General features: G+C 39.4%; 4 protein-coding genes across 5 annotated transcripts; 2 read left to right on the top strand and 2 right to left on the bottom strand.

Annotated features, from left to right (window-relative positions):
• Positions 1 to 708: 708 nt before the first annotated feature.
• dnajc28 (DnaJ (Hsp40) homolog, subfamily C, member 28) lies at positions 709 to 4430 on the bottom strand. Its single transcript, XM_044208298.1, has 2 exons — positions 4305 to 4430; positions 709 to 2953 (listed from the first exon to the last, which is right to left on the bottom strand). Exons 1-2 carry the CDS (start codon positions 4385 to 4387, stop codon positions 1762 to 1764), a joined length of 1275 nt encoding a protein of 424 aa, XP_044064233.1. The 5' UTR covers positions 4388 to 4430; the 3' UTR covers positions 709 to 1761.
• Positions 872 to 1294, top strand: LOC122881744 (potassium voltage-gated channel subfamily E member 1). Its single transcript, XM_044208305.1, has one exon. The coding sequence runs from the start codon at positions 872 to 874 to the stop codon at positions 1292 to 1294; it is 423 nt and encodes a 140-aa protein (XP_044064240.1).
• Positions 4431 to 6840: 2410 nt separating the features above from the next.
• On the bottom strand, positions 6841 to 11154 carry pycard (PYD and CARD domain containing). Of its 2 annotated transcripts, XM_044208295.1 has the most exons (4): positions 10792 to 11154; positions 9663 to 9707; positions 8810 to 8857; positions 6841 to 7672 (listed from the first exon to the last, which is right to left on the bottom strand). In XM_044208295.1, exons 1-4 carry the CDS (start codon positions 11042 to 11044, stop codon positions 7413 to 7415), a joined length of 606 nt encoding a protein of 201 aa, XP_044064230.1. In that variant the 5' UTR covers positions 11045 to 11154; the 3' UTR covers positions 6841 to 7412. The 2 variants fall into 2 exon arrangements, with proteins under 2 accessions (XP_044064230.1, XP_044064231.1); XM_044208296.1 differs by lacking the exon at positions 8810 to 8857 and having other exon boundaries at positions 10792 to 11143.
• A 911-nt stretch (positions 11155 to 12065) lies between these two features.
• LOC122881737 lies at positions 12066 to 17710 on the top strand. The gene is made up of 5 exons (XM_044208293.1): positions 12066 to 12514; positions 15177 to 15202; positions 15310 to 15672; positions 16533 to 16723; positions 16809 to 17710. Exons 1-5 carry the CDS (start codon positions 12268 to 12270, stop codon positions 17125 to 17127), a joined length of 1146 nt encoding a protein of 381 aa, XP_044064228.1. The 5' UTR covers positions 12066 to 12267; the 3' UTR covers positions 17128 to 17710.
• The last annotated feature ends 274 nt before the right edge of the window (positions 17711 to 17984 follow it).

Raw genomic sequence — 17984 nt, 5'->3', positions numbered from 1 at the left:
TTCACGTAGAAGCATGAGCATGAAGGAGGGCACATTATGACTAAGAGAAGGGGGCGTGCGTTTCTAGTCGAGGTGTAGTTTGGGACCAGCTACTTCTAGTCCTGCTGGAGACACGACTTGAAATGATCAGTGTCTTCTGATGCCAATGACAGCAGGAGCTGATTCCAGATCCTTGAAAGGTAGGTTTTTCTTTCTGCTGAAAAAAAGCTTGAATAATGATGTAGATATAATTTGTAGGAATCAATTTCTATATTACTAGAAATTCAAAACTAACTCTTAAAAGGTCAGCCAAGATTTTTAAAAAATGTGTGTATCCAGCATTCAAGCTGAATTTTGTTGGGTATAAGTCAGAGAATATATTTCCAGTCTGTAATTTTAATATATGACAACATACTAAAGTGTCACTAAAAACACATTTATACATTCTTGATTTCTCCTTATTTCCTTCTCCTGGATAGATTAGTTTTATTTAAAATCACTGTGAGATGTGGGTAATTTTCTCACACTCCATTCTTGCTTATTATGCCTCTCACTTAGCTCCTCCATCTTTTATTTCTAATGTCTTAATACGCACTTATTCTATCAAATCCTTTAGCAATTTGTGAGTTTAGTCATCTGCAACTCAGAAATCATGCTTTTCTTATTTTGTCTGTGGCCTCTTGTGGTGTTGTAAGTGGATAAGGAGGAATAATTCAGATATTAATCAAATAAATAAAATAATATTAATAATACATTCTATAATACAATAGCAAAATAAAACATATTTTCTGCAGAGATAAAGTTGGGGATGATCTTTCCTGTGAGATGACTATTTTTTACTCTCTTCTTCCTCCTCAGTTGCAATTTGCTGAGCGTCCAGCAGAGGTCAGCCATGTCACACATCAACACCACCGAGCTGCAGTCACTCCTGCTCTCCTTCCTGCAGCACTGCCTCAACAGCACAAGTATACTGTCTCCACCGATACCTCAGAACTACACTACCCAGCAGGCTGTGCACCACATGGCTGGAGCCAGGCCCCACGCTCAGTCTGAGGGCATGATGTACATCCTTCTGGTGGTTGGCATGTTCAGCTTCTTCACATTCGGCATCATGCTCAGCTACATTCGCTCCAAGAAGCTGGAGAGCTCTCAGGATCCATACCACCAATACATTGCCCACGACTGGACCAAGGTGATGACTCCGTCCAGGGCCGTCGCTCAGGCTCTGCACAGGGAAGCTGCCGGTAACGGAGCCAGCAGCAAGGAGTCCATCGTCATCTGCAACCCTGCAACACTGAAGCAGCTGCCAGACTAGAATTCAGCTATTTAAACATTTCCCAGATATATAAATGTAATGCTCTCACAGAATGTAATGCTCTCACAGAAATATTATAGCACAAGATTTTAATTAACTTAACTTTTAATGTCACATAGCAACCAAAAGTTACAGTGTTAGGTTTATATTTTCAGATCAGTAATTTCACAGAAACAAATATAAAAATTGCCTCATGTTGTAATCTTCATTATCAACACATGCAGTTCCTCACACTTAACAGTCACGCAACCATGATTGCTCAATACTGTTCTTCCACTAACACCTGATTACAGTCCTGCAATAGCAGTAGTAACACAGAGTAAGATTTGTGGCACCATTGTCTCTGATTAAGAGTGCACAGAAATAAGCGGGTGAACAAGTCTGTCTGAAGTATTGCCCCATGGACTGTAATGATTGTTTTATGTGAAAAAAACAAATGAGCCACTGATCGCAAATAATTTTTCTGTTCACTTAGATTCAGAGTTTTCGTGTTTTAATCTGAGCAAATCCTTCATCCAAGACATCAGGCCTTGTTTGGTATTTTTAGGCTTAGTTACTGCGTTGGCTCTTTTTTTCTCTTCCTTCCTCCTCTCTCTCTCCTTTTCGCTCTCTCTCTGCTGGTCCAGTCTGTGTTGGCGGGCTCCTTTCACAGCGCGGTCAATCTCTCGTGACAAACTGAAGTGAACCATTTGCATGTTGAGCATCGGTACAATGAGGTTGTAATTGTCCACCGTCTTGTTAAGTTTCACCAACTCCTCCTCTACAGATGCACACAGCTGCTCCCATTGGCTGTGATCTTTGGGGGTCATGGGGTCACTGAGCTTGGCCCTCCCCTCTAATAACCTATTTCGGATCTGAGCAGTGGTCTCTCGGATGTCGCGTTGTGTGATGACCCAGGGTGGCTGGTAACCATTGTCTATGAGGATACGGTTGAGGTTGTGGGTCATAGGATCAGCATAAGGATTGTGCTCAAACTTGTTGAGGGGCTTTCCAGCTCCACTCAGGTTCCTGAAGTCTCCTCGGGCCATGGACTCTTGGATCAGGTCTTCCACAAGCCGTTCCACAGCCTGGGTGATCTTGGTCTTTCGGCTGCGCTGACGCATGTCCCGTTCCACCAGCGCCCCCTCTGCAGCAGCTGCCCTCTCAAGCTCCCTCTGCCGGTAGTTCAAAACCTGCTCGGATGCCCGGTCGACACGAATCTGCCGGAACTGACGCTCACGCTGGCTGGGTGTGCCTGAACCCACACCCTCATAGCTGAGATAGTGTCTGTGTGGGAATGCTGTACCTCTGGACTCCTCATCTTCCACTTCCTTTCCTCCATCAGGTTGCTTGGTCTTGCTCTGATGTGCAAGCACAGCACGGTAGGCCTCCTCCACCCGAGCAAACAGCACTGCATCTGCAGTCGGAGCCCCAGAGTCCGGGTGGTAGAGCTTGGCTAGGCGCAAGTAGGCCTCTTTCACCTGCACAGGACTGCTGTGTCCCTGGTCAGGCAGTTGCAGAAGCCTGTAGCTCTCTTGCAGACTGTGGCTGATCTGAGGCCCGGAGCTGAGCGTTCTGAGCAACAGGGAGTGTCGAGACAAGACGAGCAGAAAACGGCCATGGTAGAAGTCGCTGCACGACACCAGGAAGTGGAAAGTGTAACTCATTTCTGGCACACTCCTGTGGATTTAAAAAACAAAAGATATTGAAAAATACCACCAGTCATTTCAATTATCTTTAAAGAAAGGTTGCTCATTCTGTCAGGTAGGAGATATCTTACAGAAATACTAAAGCGATGATGTATTGGAATAAACTACCAGTAGAATAAATAAGCTTAAATAAAGACAAAATAGTCTTCTCAAATTAGCAAGTAAAATTATAGGAGTAAGTCAGATCCAGCTCTGAATATCTATTGTTCAGGAAGTTTGAGCTATTGGTTGTCGCTTTAGGGTTGCAGCCGGATACACTAAAAGGACTAAATCATCCTTTGTGTCTGTTGCAGTAGGCCTACTTCACTCCCATTGTACTTTTTCTGGAGAAATTTTATAGAATCTGGGTTTGCTTGTGGATTAAAATTGTGTCTTTTTTATTTTTGCTTTGATGTTAATTATGTCGAAGATGTAGTGTTGTATTGTCTTACTGTTTTTTTTAACTGATATGTGACTGATTAATATCATCTCCCTGCAAACCAAACTGGGGGCAATAAAGAAAGATTGATTGACTGAAATAAAGAGGGTACCTCAATGTTTTTCACTTGACATAATACATTTCCTTATTCTTTGCACATTTATAATGCTGGTAGTACATTTTGATAAATATTTACCACATTTGAAAATTACATGTCTCCCATAATCCTGTTTTGTTGACATTGGCTTTATTTCCTCATTGTTTGGGGTCTCATAGACCCCTTTACTGTATGTGTAAATATAATTGAAAAATAAACCAATTTTTTCCCTTCAAATATTTTTACTTTTCTTCTTACCTTATTAAAACCCAATATTTAGAAAAGTATTGAAGTGGTAACCCTTTCCTTTGCCACAAACTGGGCTTGTACATTTAACGAAGGTGACAATACACGGAAATGTCCATAAAACATTGCTATTACACTAAATAACGGAATAGTTGTTAACTGACAGAATGAGCAACCTCATTTTATTGTTTTATTTCACTGCTAAGTGAACAAGAGTTGCTTAAATTGTCAAAAACTGCAATGATTTTTATTAAGACTTTTTCAAAACATAAATGTTAAGATCATACAGTTGGGTAGCAGTCATGACAGGTCCATGACAGACCTGAAGCTAACTAGTTAATGACTTGCTGTCACAAATCACAGCTACATGCCTGTTTTGAGGTGTATTTTCCCTTTAACGACCAGGCGAGAGTCCACGTTGGTCATCATGACCCACAAATCCACATCAATAACTGTTATATGACAAAAAACTGAGGTTAAATTTGAAGGCTGATTCACTGCTAGCTAGATAACGCTACGACTAAAGAGGTCACCTGTCTGTGTTTGGCTTGTTGCTCTTACCAAAGTGAACCGTCTATGCTGTTACGTGACTGGACTGGACCACCTTCTTCTTCTTCTTCTTCTTCTTCTTCTTCTGCTCGCATTTCTCTGCAGTTGTGTTACCGCCCTCTGTCGCCAGAAAAACTGGACGGACTTCAGCTCTAACAGCTGAAGCGATAAGCTGTTTTGTTTGCCCCCTTTTTCAGCTGTTTTAAGCTTCACACTGCCATCTATCAATTTGATTGTAAAAGACGTGTACCTGTACGGTGATCACACCGTTTCCACATGGCACAGTGGCCCTTCATTTAGGTATTTGTTTATGACAGCAGAAGCTATGTAAAGCATTCAAACTTTGAGGAAACAGCTTGAACTAAAAACACAGTTACTTAAGTCAGATAGGGCAACACAGTGATTGAAGTTGGACTGCAAGTAATGATTATTTTCGTTATAGATTGATCTGCTGATTATTTTTTGATTATTCAATTACTCATTTAGTCTAAAATATGCCAGAAAAGTGAGTCAAAAACCCAAAGATATTTAATTCCCAGTGATATAATAGAGAAAAGCAGCAAATCCTCACATTTGAGAAGCTTACAGCAGAGAATGTTTGGCATTTCTGCTTGATAAATGACGATTGATTATTAAAATAGTTACCAATTAATCTGCTTTTTGAGTAATCCACTAATTGTTTCTATTCTACAGCTCAGAAACACAAAATTCAATAAAGAAATGTCCATGAAGGAAAGCATCATTTGAAACTGTGGAACAATTTAGTAGCCTTACATTCATCATGAATCTCTGTATTTAAACTAGTTTAACCGTGAAGTTTCCTTTAGTCCTCAAGTCTGAAGTAGTGTTCAGTTTACAGTCAGGTTACCCAGACTCTTTACTGCACACTGTCAAACACTGTACAGTTTATACGCACTGCAAGATAGAGGTGCATCTGTTTAGTAATAAATTAAATTTATGCACTGATATTTTTCATATTTGACTGTGCATTAAACATAATGTAATCATTTTTAAAACTACATATTACATCATGTAAGCTTCCACAATATTTATTCTTCTCCACTATCCCCGCTGTTGTTCTCCATAGGCCTGAACCCCCTCAGCCAGATCATCACAAAGAGTGGCTACGGATACTGGTTCCGAAGTGGGGCAACCATCAGTCTCCTCCTCTACATGTATGACATCAAGCTGTATGCCAAGAATGAGCGAGACATCGACTCACTGATCCACACTAACAGGATCTACAGCAACAACATCGGGAATGTCATTCGGACTGGGGAAATGATCAAAACCGATGGGGTTGAAGTACCAGAAGACAACATTGCAGATGTTCCGGACAGCTACAAATACTTTGGGATCCCACAGGCAAACTGAAACCATGAGGCAAGGCAGGTCCTGAAAAGTTAGCTGAATGGGAAGAACAAGATCCAAGCCATTAACACATCAGATACGCCGCCGATATAATAAACTGGCCAAAGGAGGAGATAGGGACCACTGATTTCAAGACAAGAAAGCTCCTCACAATGCATGGAGGGTTTCACCCCAAATCCAGCACCCTGAGACTGTACACTAAGCGGACTAGTGAGTGTCAGAACCACTGGATCCAGGATGAAAGAACAAAGATCCAGGAGTACATCTGGAAGATGGGCCCCAATGATGATGAACGGCTAAGTGAATACCTCATGCAGCAGAAACCCGGAGAGACAAGCCCCTGCATGGCATGTACCACCGACAGATAGAAGAAATGGCTGATTATCAAGAAATCTTGCCAGTGGCTGGAACAGGCTGGACTAAAGGACAGCACAGAAGCACTAATCTACTCAATTTAAATATAAATTTATGCCTATATATTTTCTTACTGGCAGCATCCACCTCAACATCATCATATCAGTAAGGACTTCAACCACTTTGAACAATTAGACACAAATCAATGTTAAGATTAATGTGCACATTTTTAAAAACCTGGAGGGAAAGACGACACACGTGATTTCTAAACTCTATTACATCATTATACTTGCTTCATATACTATTTTTAAGACACTCCATTCACTCAAAATGTAAGAACCTGTCATGGTTTGTGGGTTTATTTATGTTATTTCCTGTTTTATTTTGCTAAGAGTTCTCCCTCATGTGTCTTGTATTATTACTTCCTGCTTTTGATTGTTACCCTTCCCTGATCAGTTTCACCTGTGTCTCGTTCTCTCTCCTCTCCTGTGTGTATTTAAATATGTTCCTCCGTTGTTCTGTGCCAGTTCACCTTCATTATTTGTGTCAAGTGGTCCAGCCCTTCACCAGTGTTTCTTTGGATATTTACTGTGTACCTTGGCCCTTCGCTTGTTTTAGGACTTTTGGATTTATGTTTACCTGTTTGGAGTGCCTTTTGAATTCAATCTCTGCCTGCCTCAGTAAGTCTGTAAGCTTTTAGTTTTCCCAATAAATCGTTGAACAGCTCCTGCTCTGCCAGTGTTTGCATTTGGGTCCAATCCCCTGTGTTCTTGTGTTACCTGCTTGATGATATGTGACAGAAACACACATTGCAATCAGAAGATTTTATTAAATGTATATAAATTTTATTAAAGTAGAAAACATTTGCAGTGACCCTCCAAAAGTAAACTTATTCTTATTGGGCAGAATAAAAGTAATAAAACCAGATATCTTTTAGCATATTTGGCACAAGTATCATTCAGATAATTCATTTTAATTTAAAGAAAGTAATTAAGTTAGAAACAGACTCTGATTTAATTTATTTGTTGGATTAAAAACATTACATGTCTGGTGGTATTCTTTATTCATTTCTTACATGATTGTCTGAAACATTTGCTGAATCTGGTTTTAAACTGTATATGAAATCTCATCAAAATGAAGCAATTAAATGAGCCTCACTGACCACAGTAGGGAAGACACCATACAAATTTCAAACAATTTAAGAGTAAAACTAGAGGCAGCTAACAGCTCTGATTAAACATTAACATGCAGTGGAAAAAAGTGTTTTTTATTTATTTTTTTAAGAAAATCCACAGAGACATAGCATTAATATATCCCCGTTATTAATGTATAATTATTTTTTGTTGTTCAGGTAGAGTGTATGTTTGGTCTAAAAATGGAAATTACATGAAACATTTATTTATTCTTGAGGTCAGCAATGAGATATTTCTCATTTTCCTCAAGGATTTTGTAGAAGATATCTTTGCAGGTTCCACTAGCTTTCAGGCAACCAGAGTAGAGCTCCCTCATCTTTTCCTGAGTGGTAGGCAGAATCCTGATTCTATCGTAGGTCTCTTGTTGGATGACATTTTTGTCGACGAGCTCATCCAGAATGGGTGCAATGTTGCTCACTCTATTGATCAGCGCCGTTCTATGTTTATCCACAAAGTGTATGTCTGAGGAAAAAGAGAGAAGGGGGGGGGAGACAACATGAAACTTGACTTGAATTCTTTTTAAGATAGGTTTCATTACAAGATGCTATATAACGTCTACTCTCTATATTCAAAGTGTAGATGATTGAAACTCATCAAATATTAAAAACACAAACAATTCATGCTTTAGATTTTCTGAGAAAAGGACTTAAGATTCTGTAACAGTGATTTCTATAGTTAAGTTGTTTATGTATTAAACTCACTGAAGCATTTTTAACTGCACGTGGGTCCCAGGACAAGGACTTACAGTGGCTAATGGGGATAAAATAAAACATTGTAGAGGAATAGTGACCCATCAAGTATTAATTTTGGTGTTTTTGGAAAATAAAACATTTAAAATTTGTGGATTTATAATTTTGGAACTAAACTACGTCTGAGAGAATAAGATCTACATTTTACAGTTGTGATGTATTCTCCAAATGCCATTTTGTAAAGTTTTTATGACATTTTGGGAAAAACACTTATTGGCTTTCTTGCCAAGAGTCAGATGAGAAGATCGATACCACCTTCATTTCTGCACGCTAAATACAAGTCGAGGAGACAGTTAGCGTAGCTTAGCATAAAACTGGAAGCATGGGAGAACAGTTAGCCTCTCCAAAGTTTCTTATTTTTGTACCGATTAAACAAACAAGATATAATGTGATAATTAGTGAGCTTTAGAGGTGCTTGTAGGCAGATTTTAAAAAAGTTTGGACAGAGCCAGGCTAGTTGTTTCCCTTTGCTTCCAGTCTTTATGCTAAGCTAAGCTAACCATCTCCTCACTCTAGCTCTATTAACGCACAAACATGCGTGGTATATCAATCTTCTCATCTAACTCAAAGAAAGAAGGCAAAAAAACATATGTCCCCAAAAGGTCAAACTATTCATTTAAATTTGATAATACCATGCAGCACTTATCAGCAGCCACTGTTTCTTTCACTACTCTTGAGCCTGTACTCTATTTAGAACAGCTTCAAGTTAGGCCTGTTCTAAATATGTAATAAATTAGGAAATAGGCTTTATACTCATGATTCTGGGTTTCTAGTCAATCTGATCAGTGACTGATCACAAGCAGAGTACAAGGCATTTACAGAGAAGACATCATACTACCTGTGCACCTACCATCTGCCATGATATTTACACCAGTTGCTCCAGCTGAGGGTCTTGCAGCTAAAATACATTTAGGGAAAATTAAAACTGCGTAATAATGCATCGCTCGGACTAGTGTTTATGCATACTACTGTTTTTCCATATACACGGCAAACAAAATGCTTTCTTTATGGTAAAAATAGAAGGCTAATATAGGTACAGACTTTGTCTCTCAAATGCTGTTTCTGCACTTAATTTGTCCTCAACTTTATCTTCCTGGTTTTAAAACTGATTTGGTTTGTGTCCTTATTAGTTGCCAGTTCAAGAAAAGACTGGTGATATTCTATTTTTATTTATTTTTCCTTATTGTTAACAGGTCAGAATGAAAAGACCTGTGGGGCGCTATGGGCTGCCTTTGGCAACCAAAAATATTTTTTACAGAATTTATTCTAGGTGCAATCATTATTTTAAATTATTAAACTGAGCTGCAAATCTGCAAAATCAGTTTAATGCTTTAAGTATTTATATTTTTCACTAGACATTTCTTTCTTTTATACTCAGATTATGTTTTGTTACCACATTTGTTCAAAATGTTGCACGTTCTTGTGCTGCCTTAATGTTTTGGTGAGCTAAAGACAATTTTATGCTCTGGTGGAAAATAAAGTTGCATTGTAGTCTTTAATTCTACTTTAGATAGATAACCTATTGTAGATGTAAACTTGTCTGACTGCACTTGTCTAAACTTCTAAAGTCAAATCTCAAAGCAGTTTTTCATCTTATCAGTCCACTTTGGAGAAGGATAATGTGAAGTTCAAAAACAATGCAACTCATTTTCTACGACGGCTAATCTGTAATGTATCATGTTAAAAACAGGAAAACAACTCACTGTCACTGGAACCAGATTTTGAGAGTAGTGCAGATGTCTCTTCAACTGCAAGAATAAGAAGACAGTGTTAGATTCTGATTAAAAAAAAAGAAATACAGAATTACAGGATTAATGTGGGACACATTAACTATGGAATAACATTTCAGCAGAGTTGACAGTAGCAGTGGTGTCACTCATTGAAATATGGAGGCACCCAGGATAAGTTAATAAAAGTCAGACGCACAATTATGAATCCTACCTGGCATTATGGGGAGACGTACTGTGATTGGCTTTCTAAACTAGAATCTTGGGTTTAGGAATAAGATAACTTGTACTTTATGTACCATGTGGTGGTTAAGTTTTTTTTTTTAAGTCTGTCTTAAAACAGTCACATGCTCATATGTACATTGAAATAAGAGCTTTAAAGATTTGCATATCTGAACACAAAACTGCAACATGCACCAACATGAATTACATTATTGCTCAGCATTAGGCACACATTGGATTCACTCTCTTAACACAGTGGAGCCCTTAGGGCTAAATGAAGAACTGAATTTGTAATTTTTCCTCAAATCTATTACATTTGATGGATACAGTACTTTTTTGTACTTCTGTCTTAATGCACGGGGTGTGGAACTTGGGCATTGTCTATGGCAGCTGCCACTCTCTTTGTTTCTCCTGACAGTGTTTCCTTGCTGAACTGTGGTGGAGGGATAGTAACACAAAGAGGGAATGTATTAATAAAAACTCTAATTGTATAAGACTGAGATCTCTACAGCAAGAAAAAACCTGTTTTAGTGTAGTAGTAGCCTAGTCAGTAGTAGGCTAATAATGTCTCAGTACGCTGTAGCTACAGGATAATAAAATTAAGATGGGGAAAAATACGACTTGCAACTGACTGCAGATCGAGGAAGTCGCCGCCATAACTGCTCGAAAGTGAAAGTAAAATAAAAAAAGCGTTCAAATATGTTTCACTGATTTTCAACTTCATTATTATAAAAAAACACTTTTTCGATTAAACGTTGTCAATTGTCGCTAATTTACATGCAAACAGACTTTAAGGGTTCATGTTCTGCAGCCGAATGCCTGACCACACCTTTCTGTTCCCATTCTGCATCAAACCATGTAACGTTGGCCATAAGATATTTACCGAGTCTGTCTGCATCCAAGTTGCAGTCAATCTGTCTCAATACCTCCACAGCCACCTGAAGAGCATTAGGCTCGCCAAAAGTTGAAACCAGGACGTCTGCGATATCCAAGAAGCTTTTACTCTCCACCCTGCTGCGTCTGACCCGCTGCTCTTCTCTGCGGTCCAGAAGCTGGCGGCAGAACTTCTCAAAGTCCAGCTGTGACAGGTCCTCCAGCATGTCTGCTAAAGCCTTTCTTATGGTTTGGGGGGGCATTTCTCAGCAAGAGATCCCAAACTGCCGTCCTGGTTGTCCAAAGTCTTTCTTCGAGGTTAGTCCGACCGAAGAAGGCGCCAGTAGTGATGTGTCCCCCCTCTCACCCGGAAAAAGAAACACGACAACGAACGACACTTTTGAACAGAGCAGAAATATATATATTGTATCATACAAATTAAATTGAAATATACTGTAGCCTATGTGTCTGTATAGAGTTGTGCAATTATGTATTAACCATAACCTACTATTTCACTAATAGTGTTATACAACAACAATAGTTATTCTTGACATATGCAACTTTTTAACCATCAGTATGACAGAATATTTCATTGTATTGCAGATGAAGAATCTTGCATATTTATTTCTTGTAACAAAGAAGAAAGTAACTTAGGCAGTTACCAGCAGAAGTGGTAGTAAATGAAGAGCCGTTTGGGAGCCGAAAGAGCCGACTCTCGGAAAGGAACGGAGTTATAAGATCCGGCTCCCGTCAAAGAGCCGGAATTCCCTCACTAGTTACGTCAGAGGTCACGTCTTTCCCGCGTAAACAAACTGCTGCCGCGTGTATATGGTGCCTTCAATATAAACTATACATAGGCTTACAGTATATACGTATGTAGCAGTGATATACTGTATATACATACATACACATTTATACATGCATGTTTATACATATACAGTATGTATAGGCTATATATATATATATATATATATATATATATATATATATATATATATATATATATATATATATATATATATATACCGGATGCAACTAATTATTTTTATTATTGATTAATCTGTTAATCTTTTCACGATTAATCGTCTATAAAATATTTAAAGTAGTATATTCTGTAATCCTTCACAGGCTCCAACGTGCACTGCTACGTCCTGCAAAACCGCGCCATCCGGGTGAAATGCTACGTTTTTAGGGAGTCCGATGAAATTTCACATGCAAGGTCAGGAAGGAAGTCATACATGAAATTGATCACACAACTCTTAGGTTATCCCTTCACGGTGAAAGTGGCCATCGTCGGTCTCCCCTGTGGTTCTGTTAGGGCTGCTAAGGCTTTGCTTGGGAGGGGTTTAGCGAACGGTTTTAGTATTTCCGACAACAGTGAAGGCAACACTTTTTTCTTTTAGGCGCGTAATTTAACCTGAATCTAAATCTAAATCGCCATTATTACCGTCATACAACAAAACAAGACGCTGTAGGCCGATGAGAAATGACAACAATCAAACGGGCTATAGCGGAGGCGCTGGAGGACCTGAGTGAGAATAACTTTCTTAAGTTTTGTCACCATCTGAGAGACCGCAGGGAAGAGCCGCGGGTCAGGCGCAGAGCTGTGGAGGGTAAAAGTTTTCTCCAGATCACAGATCTCCTGGTCTCAACCTTCACGGAGCCCAAAGCTCTTCAAGTGACTCTGGAGCTACTGAAGCAGATTAACGGCAACGAGGAGGCACGGATACTGTGTGAGTGAACAGTGATGCCAATTAAAAACATTTTGGCGTCTTATATAATAATAATAATAAGAATAATAATAAAACTTTATTTATAGAGCACTTATCAAAACAAAGTACAAAGTGCTTCACAACAAGAGAAATAAAATATCACAGTGAGTGATGATATATAAAGAAATAAAATACACAAAAACAATAAAATAAACAGCCAGTTCAGTTAAAATCAGGATATGCTTTCAAATAAAAATGTGTTTTGAAAAGAGACTTAAACGAAGACACTGACTTCTTCGGGGAGGTTGTTCCAGAGCCGCAGGGCCCTGATAGCAAAAGCTCTGTCCCCCTTAGTTTTCATCCTGGACTCAGGAACAGACAGGAGACCCCTGCCCGAAGATCTCAAACTACGTGAAGGTTCATAAGGGATTACGAGGTCTAAAATATAATCTGGAGCCAGGCCATGAAGAGCCTTAAAAGTAATCAACAAGATCTTAAAATCAATCCTAAAACCAACAGGGAGCCAGTGTAAAGAGGCTACAACAGGTGTGATGTGGTCATACTTCTTGGTCCTGGATAACAGCCTAGCAGCTGAGTTTTGTACAGTCTGCAGTCATGTCAAAGTTTTTTGATTAAGACAAGTGAACAGACAGTTACAATAATTGAGGCGTGAGGAGATAAAAGCATGTACAACAGTTTCTGCATCAGTAAGATTTAAAATAGATTTTTGCAATGATTCTCAGGTGATAAAAACAATTGGACAAGCTTAGTGATATGTTGCTCAAAACATAAACTGCTATCAAACAGGACACCAAGATTTCTTGCAACAGGCTTGATATGTTGTGACAGGTAGCCAGTAGATGGCAGTATTTGTTTAGTGATGTGTTGGAGCCCAATAACAAGGATTTCAGTTTTATTTGAGTTGAGCTGAAGAAAATTTATCGACATCCAGTCAGACAGGCAGTCCTGCAGAGAACTCAGCGTACTAAGGTCAGTGGGCTTGACAGGGAGGTACAACTGTGTGTCATCTGCATAACAATGAAAAGAAATCCCATGTCTGCGGATGACATCACCCAAGGGAAGCATGTATAAGGAGATTAGTAATAAAAATAATGACTTATGATGCAGCACAGATTCTTTTAAATGCAGGAAAATGGATTCCACTTTACTTACCACCAACAATGAAACGTTATGATGAAGCATGTATTATTATAGATGCATCAATATGTGCTGCAGTTTACTTAACACTTACAATGAGAACTTATGATACTGCATGGGATGAGATGTGTATAGGTGAGTACAGGTAGTCATAAAGTATTAAGCCCCATCAGTCAACCTCTAGTTTAAGTATAACTAGTCAAGAGCATCCATAAGACACTTAAACTTATAATGAATTATAAGTCACATCTATAATGTTTTATAACTTGACATAGTGCATCAGAAAGCATTATGTGTGTTTGAGTGTACTCGTAAAGCATTATGAATGAATTATAACTCACTATGAATGCCCCCATAATGCACTATAGATTTGGTCTTCATAGAAAATGTTACCAAAATATCCAGTAGAGACTTTCAGGCTTCAAATGTGCATAGCTGTGGTCCATACTGTAACTGTACCACTTCGTACTACACTCTACTACAATCCTTAAAGCGGCTATTATCAATATTTTCGTAGTGATGAACCTGCAAAGAATTATCGCCTGAACCTGCAGCTCCCCTGGGCTTTACCGAGCTTTATAGCGAGTTTTAGTTACCAGACATTGTAATGATTTCTAAGGCAAAGAACTGTTATAAGTCTGAAGTCTATAGTTTATGAACGTTACAATGTATATTGTTGCAATGTATAATGTTTATTATTTAGTAGAAGGATTTCCTTGATACGATTAGTCTGAAATGTGCAAGGTTTCCTTGATTAATCTCTCAGTATTTCTGAAGGCGAACTCTTTGGTTTTCATCACATTTCAGATAGTTACACTAAAGTGAGGTTTTTAAATGCGGAAAAATGACTGTCAGGTGTCAAATTCACTCTGTCAAGTCCTTACTGAGTGTTATGGGGTGAATGCATTATTCAGCAGAACTGATTGTAGCTTAATAATAATAATCAATAATTACTCAATGCATCCCCTATTATTTCAGTTTAGGTCATTATTAAATAAATGAAATCCACACTGTTGAGCCAAAATGGCCAAAAGTACTGAAAACCGCATCTAATTCCAAAGTGTCAGGAGAGAAACTTAAGAGCTGGATCTATTATTCGGCAGAACTGTGATATTCTTAATATTAACTTGTGACAAGATTTGATTTGACAAACATTTACTTCTTAAATTGTAATTTTGAGTGAGGGTTGGATTATCTATGCTGCAGCTGCTGTCGTAACCTCTGGCCGCAGTGTCATTCAAAACTGCAAATCAGACTCAAATGAAAAGTGAAATATCTCCACTGTCTTTATATAACTGAGGCTTCAATGAGTCACTACACCAGGGCAGGTCTCACATGTAGATGGGGCAGAAAATGTAATCCTGCTGGATAAATGTTTTAAATGCACTGGTACAGTCATTTTTCAGACTGTATTAATTGGTCTAGAAAAGTCAATACTGCATGTCAGTAGTGTTGATATTGTTCGAGTCTATATCACACTGTATCTTATATCAGCCTTTTACCATCCTGTTATCTTTCTCTACAGATTCAAAAACCAAAGGCTGTGTGGACGTAAGTTCAACTTCACACAATGAAATTCAAAGATTCTCTTTAACATCTGGCTGGTCGTTAAAAATTATACTCACATTGGTGTTTTAATTTTTGTTCCTCTTCTTTAGAACGGTGACCCTACCTTCCCTAAGACATGGAAAGGACAGTTGGAGACGAAGCCCTCACAGGACGCTCTGAAACATGCGGCCGTCCAATGGTCCTTACAAGCTGCTCAACAACATGGAGGTCCTCCTGTGAAGAAGCCAGAAGAAAGGAAGGCTGCAGCGAGGGCCTGCGTTCTCTCTGAGGGCGGGGACCCTCGCAATGATAGGCTTGTTTTGAGCAGGTTTTTGATTCAGTTTGGCAAGTACAAAGGTAAAACCTTCAAATGGCTGTTGGAGAATGATGTGGGATACACTGCCATGTTGGTGGCTAATCACCAGAAGGAGCGAGAGCACTCAATGCGTCAGAACCCGCTGATGGCCAACAAGGTACTGCAAAGAAAAAGGAGAGGCTGTCCTCACACTGAAATTTTCAGGTTCCCAAAAGTTTTTATTAATGCAACCTTTTCAACCTACAAGGTCTTCTCGTCAAAGCAGATGTGGTAGTTGCGCCCAGTGTGCCTTCACCCAATACAGTGCAAGTCTTTCAGGCAAAAATGACAGGCTGCAACATCTCTATACATAGTGTGATCAGCTGCAGCACCACTCAGGTCCTTTACCTCATCCGCTGCCCATGTGGTCTGGCTTGTGTCAGCAAAACATCGAGGCAGTTGCACATTCAAATCAGCGAAAATCACACTAACATCAGAACTGGCGATGAGGGCAGCGCCACAGCAGTCTCTTTGAAGCAGGCGGGCAATGACATCAGAAGCCTCATATTGGCATTGAAAAAGTAGTAGTTTCTCTATAATATCTCTCTCCGTGGTGCAGACACCCAGACAATTTACTGTTTTATTTTTTCTTTAGCTTCTTTTTATGTATAATCTTGAAAAGAAAAATATATAAATTGAAAAAATCGTAAAAATGATAAATATGTGTTTCACACATGTTTATTTGCTACAGTCCTCTCCTTGGGACATTATGTGTTGTTTCTGTATTATAATATATTAATAATATTAATACTGATAACTTTATCTTTACTTTCATTAAAAGTATTTTAACATTTTCATTTAAAGTTTTTCATTTATTTGCCTGGTTTACATGTGTGTAAAGGAACTGTTCATGCGTATATGTGTTCGCAAACATGTTTGCCTCAAATAGCCCCTTGAGGGATGAGTAAAGTGTTTAACTGAATTATATATAGAAAGAGCTTTAATAATAACACAAATCTCTTTTCATTTTCATTCAAGGATTCCTTGACTCAATATGCCATGACTTTCCGCAAAGTTTCAAAAGAAGTCAGATTTCATCATGAGTACGAGAAAGCCAAAGAGTTTGCCCTCCAGTCAGGTCAAGAAGGAAAGGCCCTTGTTGGCTTTGGTCTTCATCGATTGGAGAGACTGCAGGATCTGTACGAGTCGAAGATCCCAGAAAAAATCAGGTATGATAGAATACATTAGTGAATTGCGGTGAATCTTCGTATGCTTGCAGACATTAAAGGCCACCAATCTACCCTTTGTACACAGCTACGTCAACTTCCTCCGGACCATGAAGTCAACCTGCGACCCAGGGTCCAAAATGGAGGTCGCTGTCAGGTACATTCTGCAGCGTGACCAAGAGCAGGCTGCAGCTGCCACCAACAGGCCAACCACCAGCTTCGCCCCCCAAGCAGCCCCAAAGAGACCGACCAAAAGGAAACAGGTCCAAGCAATCCCCCACCCCCCACCCCCCTTTCTTTTATTAAATAAATTAATAAAAGAAAAGGAGAATAAGTCTGGCCTGACCCATTCCGGTTCCACCCCAACGCCTCTAAAATCACAATTTTACTCAGGTACCTCCAATTAATTCCATGATCTGTGAGCAACTTTTGTCCTTCCTTCACACACAAAATATATGAAATCAAACTCCAGATTGGTCATGTCGCTGGTCTTCCTTCTTCACATTTACACTTTCCCATGCCCCTTCAGCATTATTCTTTACCTGTCCACCAGATGCCCCCTGACTTTACTCCTTTCACTCCAGATCCTGCCACTTCCATCTGCCCTGCAATCACCTCATTCCCCTCACCTGAGCTTCTCCACCCATCTCCCCACCTGCACCTCATTCCCTCATCAGCCACTCATATATACAGTATACCAGCCCAGATCAATTGTTCCTCTGCCAGATCGTAAAGTTGCCATGTGCTTCATGCCTTTTCTTTCTAGCCTCTGTAACCTACATTCTGATATCTGAAATTATTTACCTGGAATTTGTTACCTGCCTGTTTTGTTTTTTTTAACCTTGCCTGATCCTTTTGGACTTTGGATTTTCTGCCTGCCCCTTTAGATTTGTTTGCCTGTTTGGACTGCCTTTCCGGTTTTGACCCTTGCCTGCCTCATGATTCTGTGAGCGTATGTACCCCTATTTCTCCATTAAATCACTGAACTGATCCTGTCTGCCTTGACTGTCTGCATATGGGTCCTATCCCTGTTGCCCCGCTCGCACCAGCCATGACAAATTCAGGCAGGGTACACTACTTCAGGTCGCCAATCAATCACAGGGCTGACACATAGAGACAGCAAAACATGCAATTTACAAGATAGATTTATTTATCATTTTACAACACAGGGTTGATAAAACAAGATTAAGTTGTAGTTCTGTTTATGCTAACAAATGTTATTATGGGGCCATTATTGTAGCACAACTATTTACAAATGTGAATG

The sequence above is a fragment of the Siniperca chuatsi genome, linkage group LG9 (assembly GCF_020085105.1).
Source record: "Siniperca chuatsi isolate FFG_IHB_CAS linkage group LG9, ASM2008510v1, whole genome shotgun sequence".
NCBI lineage: Eukaryota > Metazoa > Chordata > Actinopteri > Centrarchiformes > Sinipercidae > Siniperca > Siniperca chuatsi.
This window is presented reverse-complemented; position numbering and strand designations above follow the sequence as displayed.

Excerpts from the sequence above, each read along its gene's own strand:
- LOC122881744 (XM_044208305.1), top strand. The coding sequence starts at position 872 with ATGTCACACATCAACACCACCGAGCTGCAGTCACTCCTGCTCTCCTTC.
- dnajc28 (XM_044208298.1), bottom strand. The coding sequence starts at position 4,387 with ATGCGAGCAGAAGAAGAAGAAGAAGAAGAAGAAGAAGAAGGTGGTCCA. Across the intron at positions 2,954-4,304 it reads AGCATAGACGGTTCACTTTG|GAGTGTGCCAGAAATGAGTT; the intron begins GTAAGAGCAACA and ends TTAAATCCACAG.
- pycard (XM_044208295.1), bottom strand. The coding sequence starts at position 11,044 with ATGCCCCCCCAAACCATAAGAAAGGCTTTAGCAGACATGCTGGAGGAC. Across the intron at positions 9,708-10,791 it reads CTTGGATGCAGACAGACTCG|TTGAAGAGACATCTGCACTA; the intron begins GTAAATATCTTA and ends TTATTCTTGCAG. Across the intron at positions 7,673-8,809 it reads TGTAAATATCATGGCAGATG|ACATACACTTTGTGGATAAA; the intron begins GTAGGTGCACAG and ends CTTTTTCCTCAG.
- LOC122881737 (XM_044208293.1), top strand. The coding sequence starts at position 12,268 with ATGACAACAATCAAACGGGCTATAGCGGAGGCGCTGGAGGACCTGAGT. Across the intron at positions 15,673-16,532 it reads ACCCGCTGATGGCCAACAAG|GATTCCTTGACTCAATATGC; the intron begins GTACTGCAAAGA and ends TTTTCATTCAAG. Across the intron at positions 16,724-16,808 it reads AAGATCCCAGAAAAAATCAG|CTACGTCAACTTCCTCCGGA; the intron begins GTATGATAGAAT and ends CTTTGTACACAG.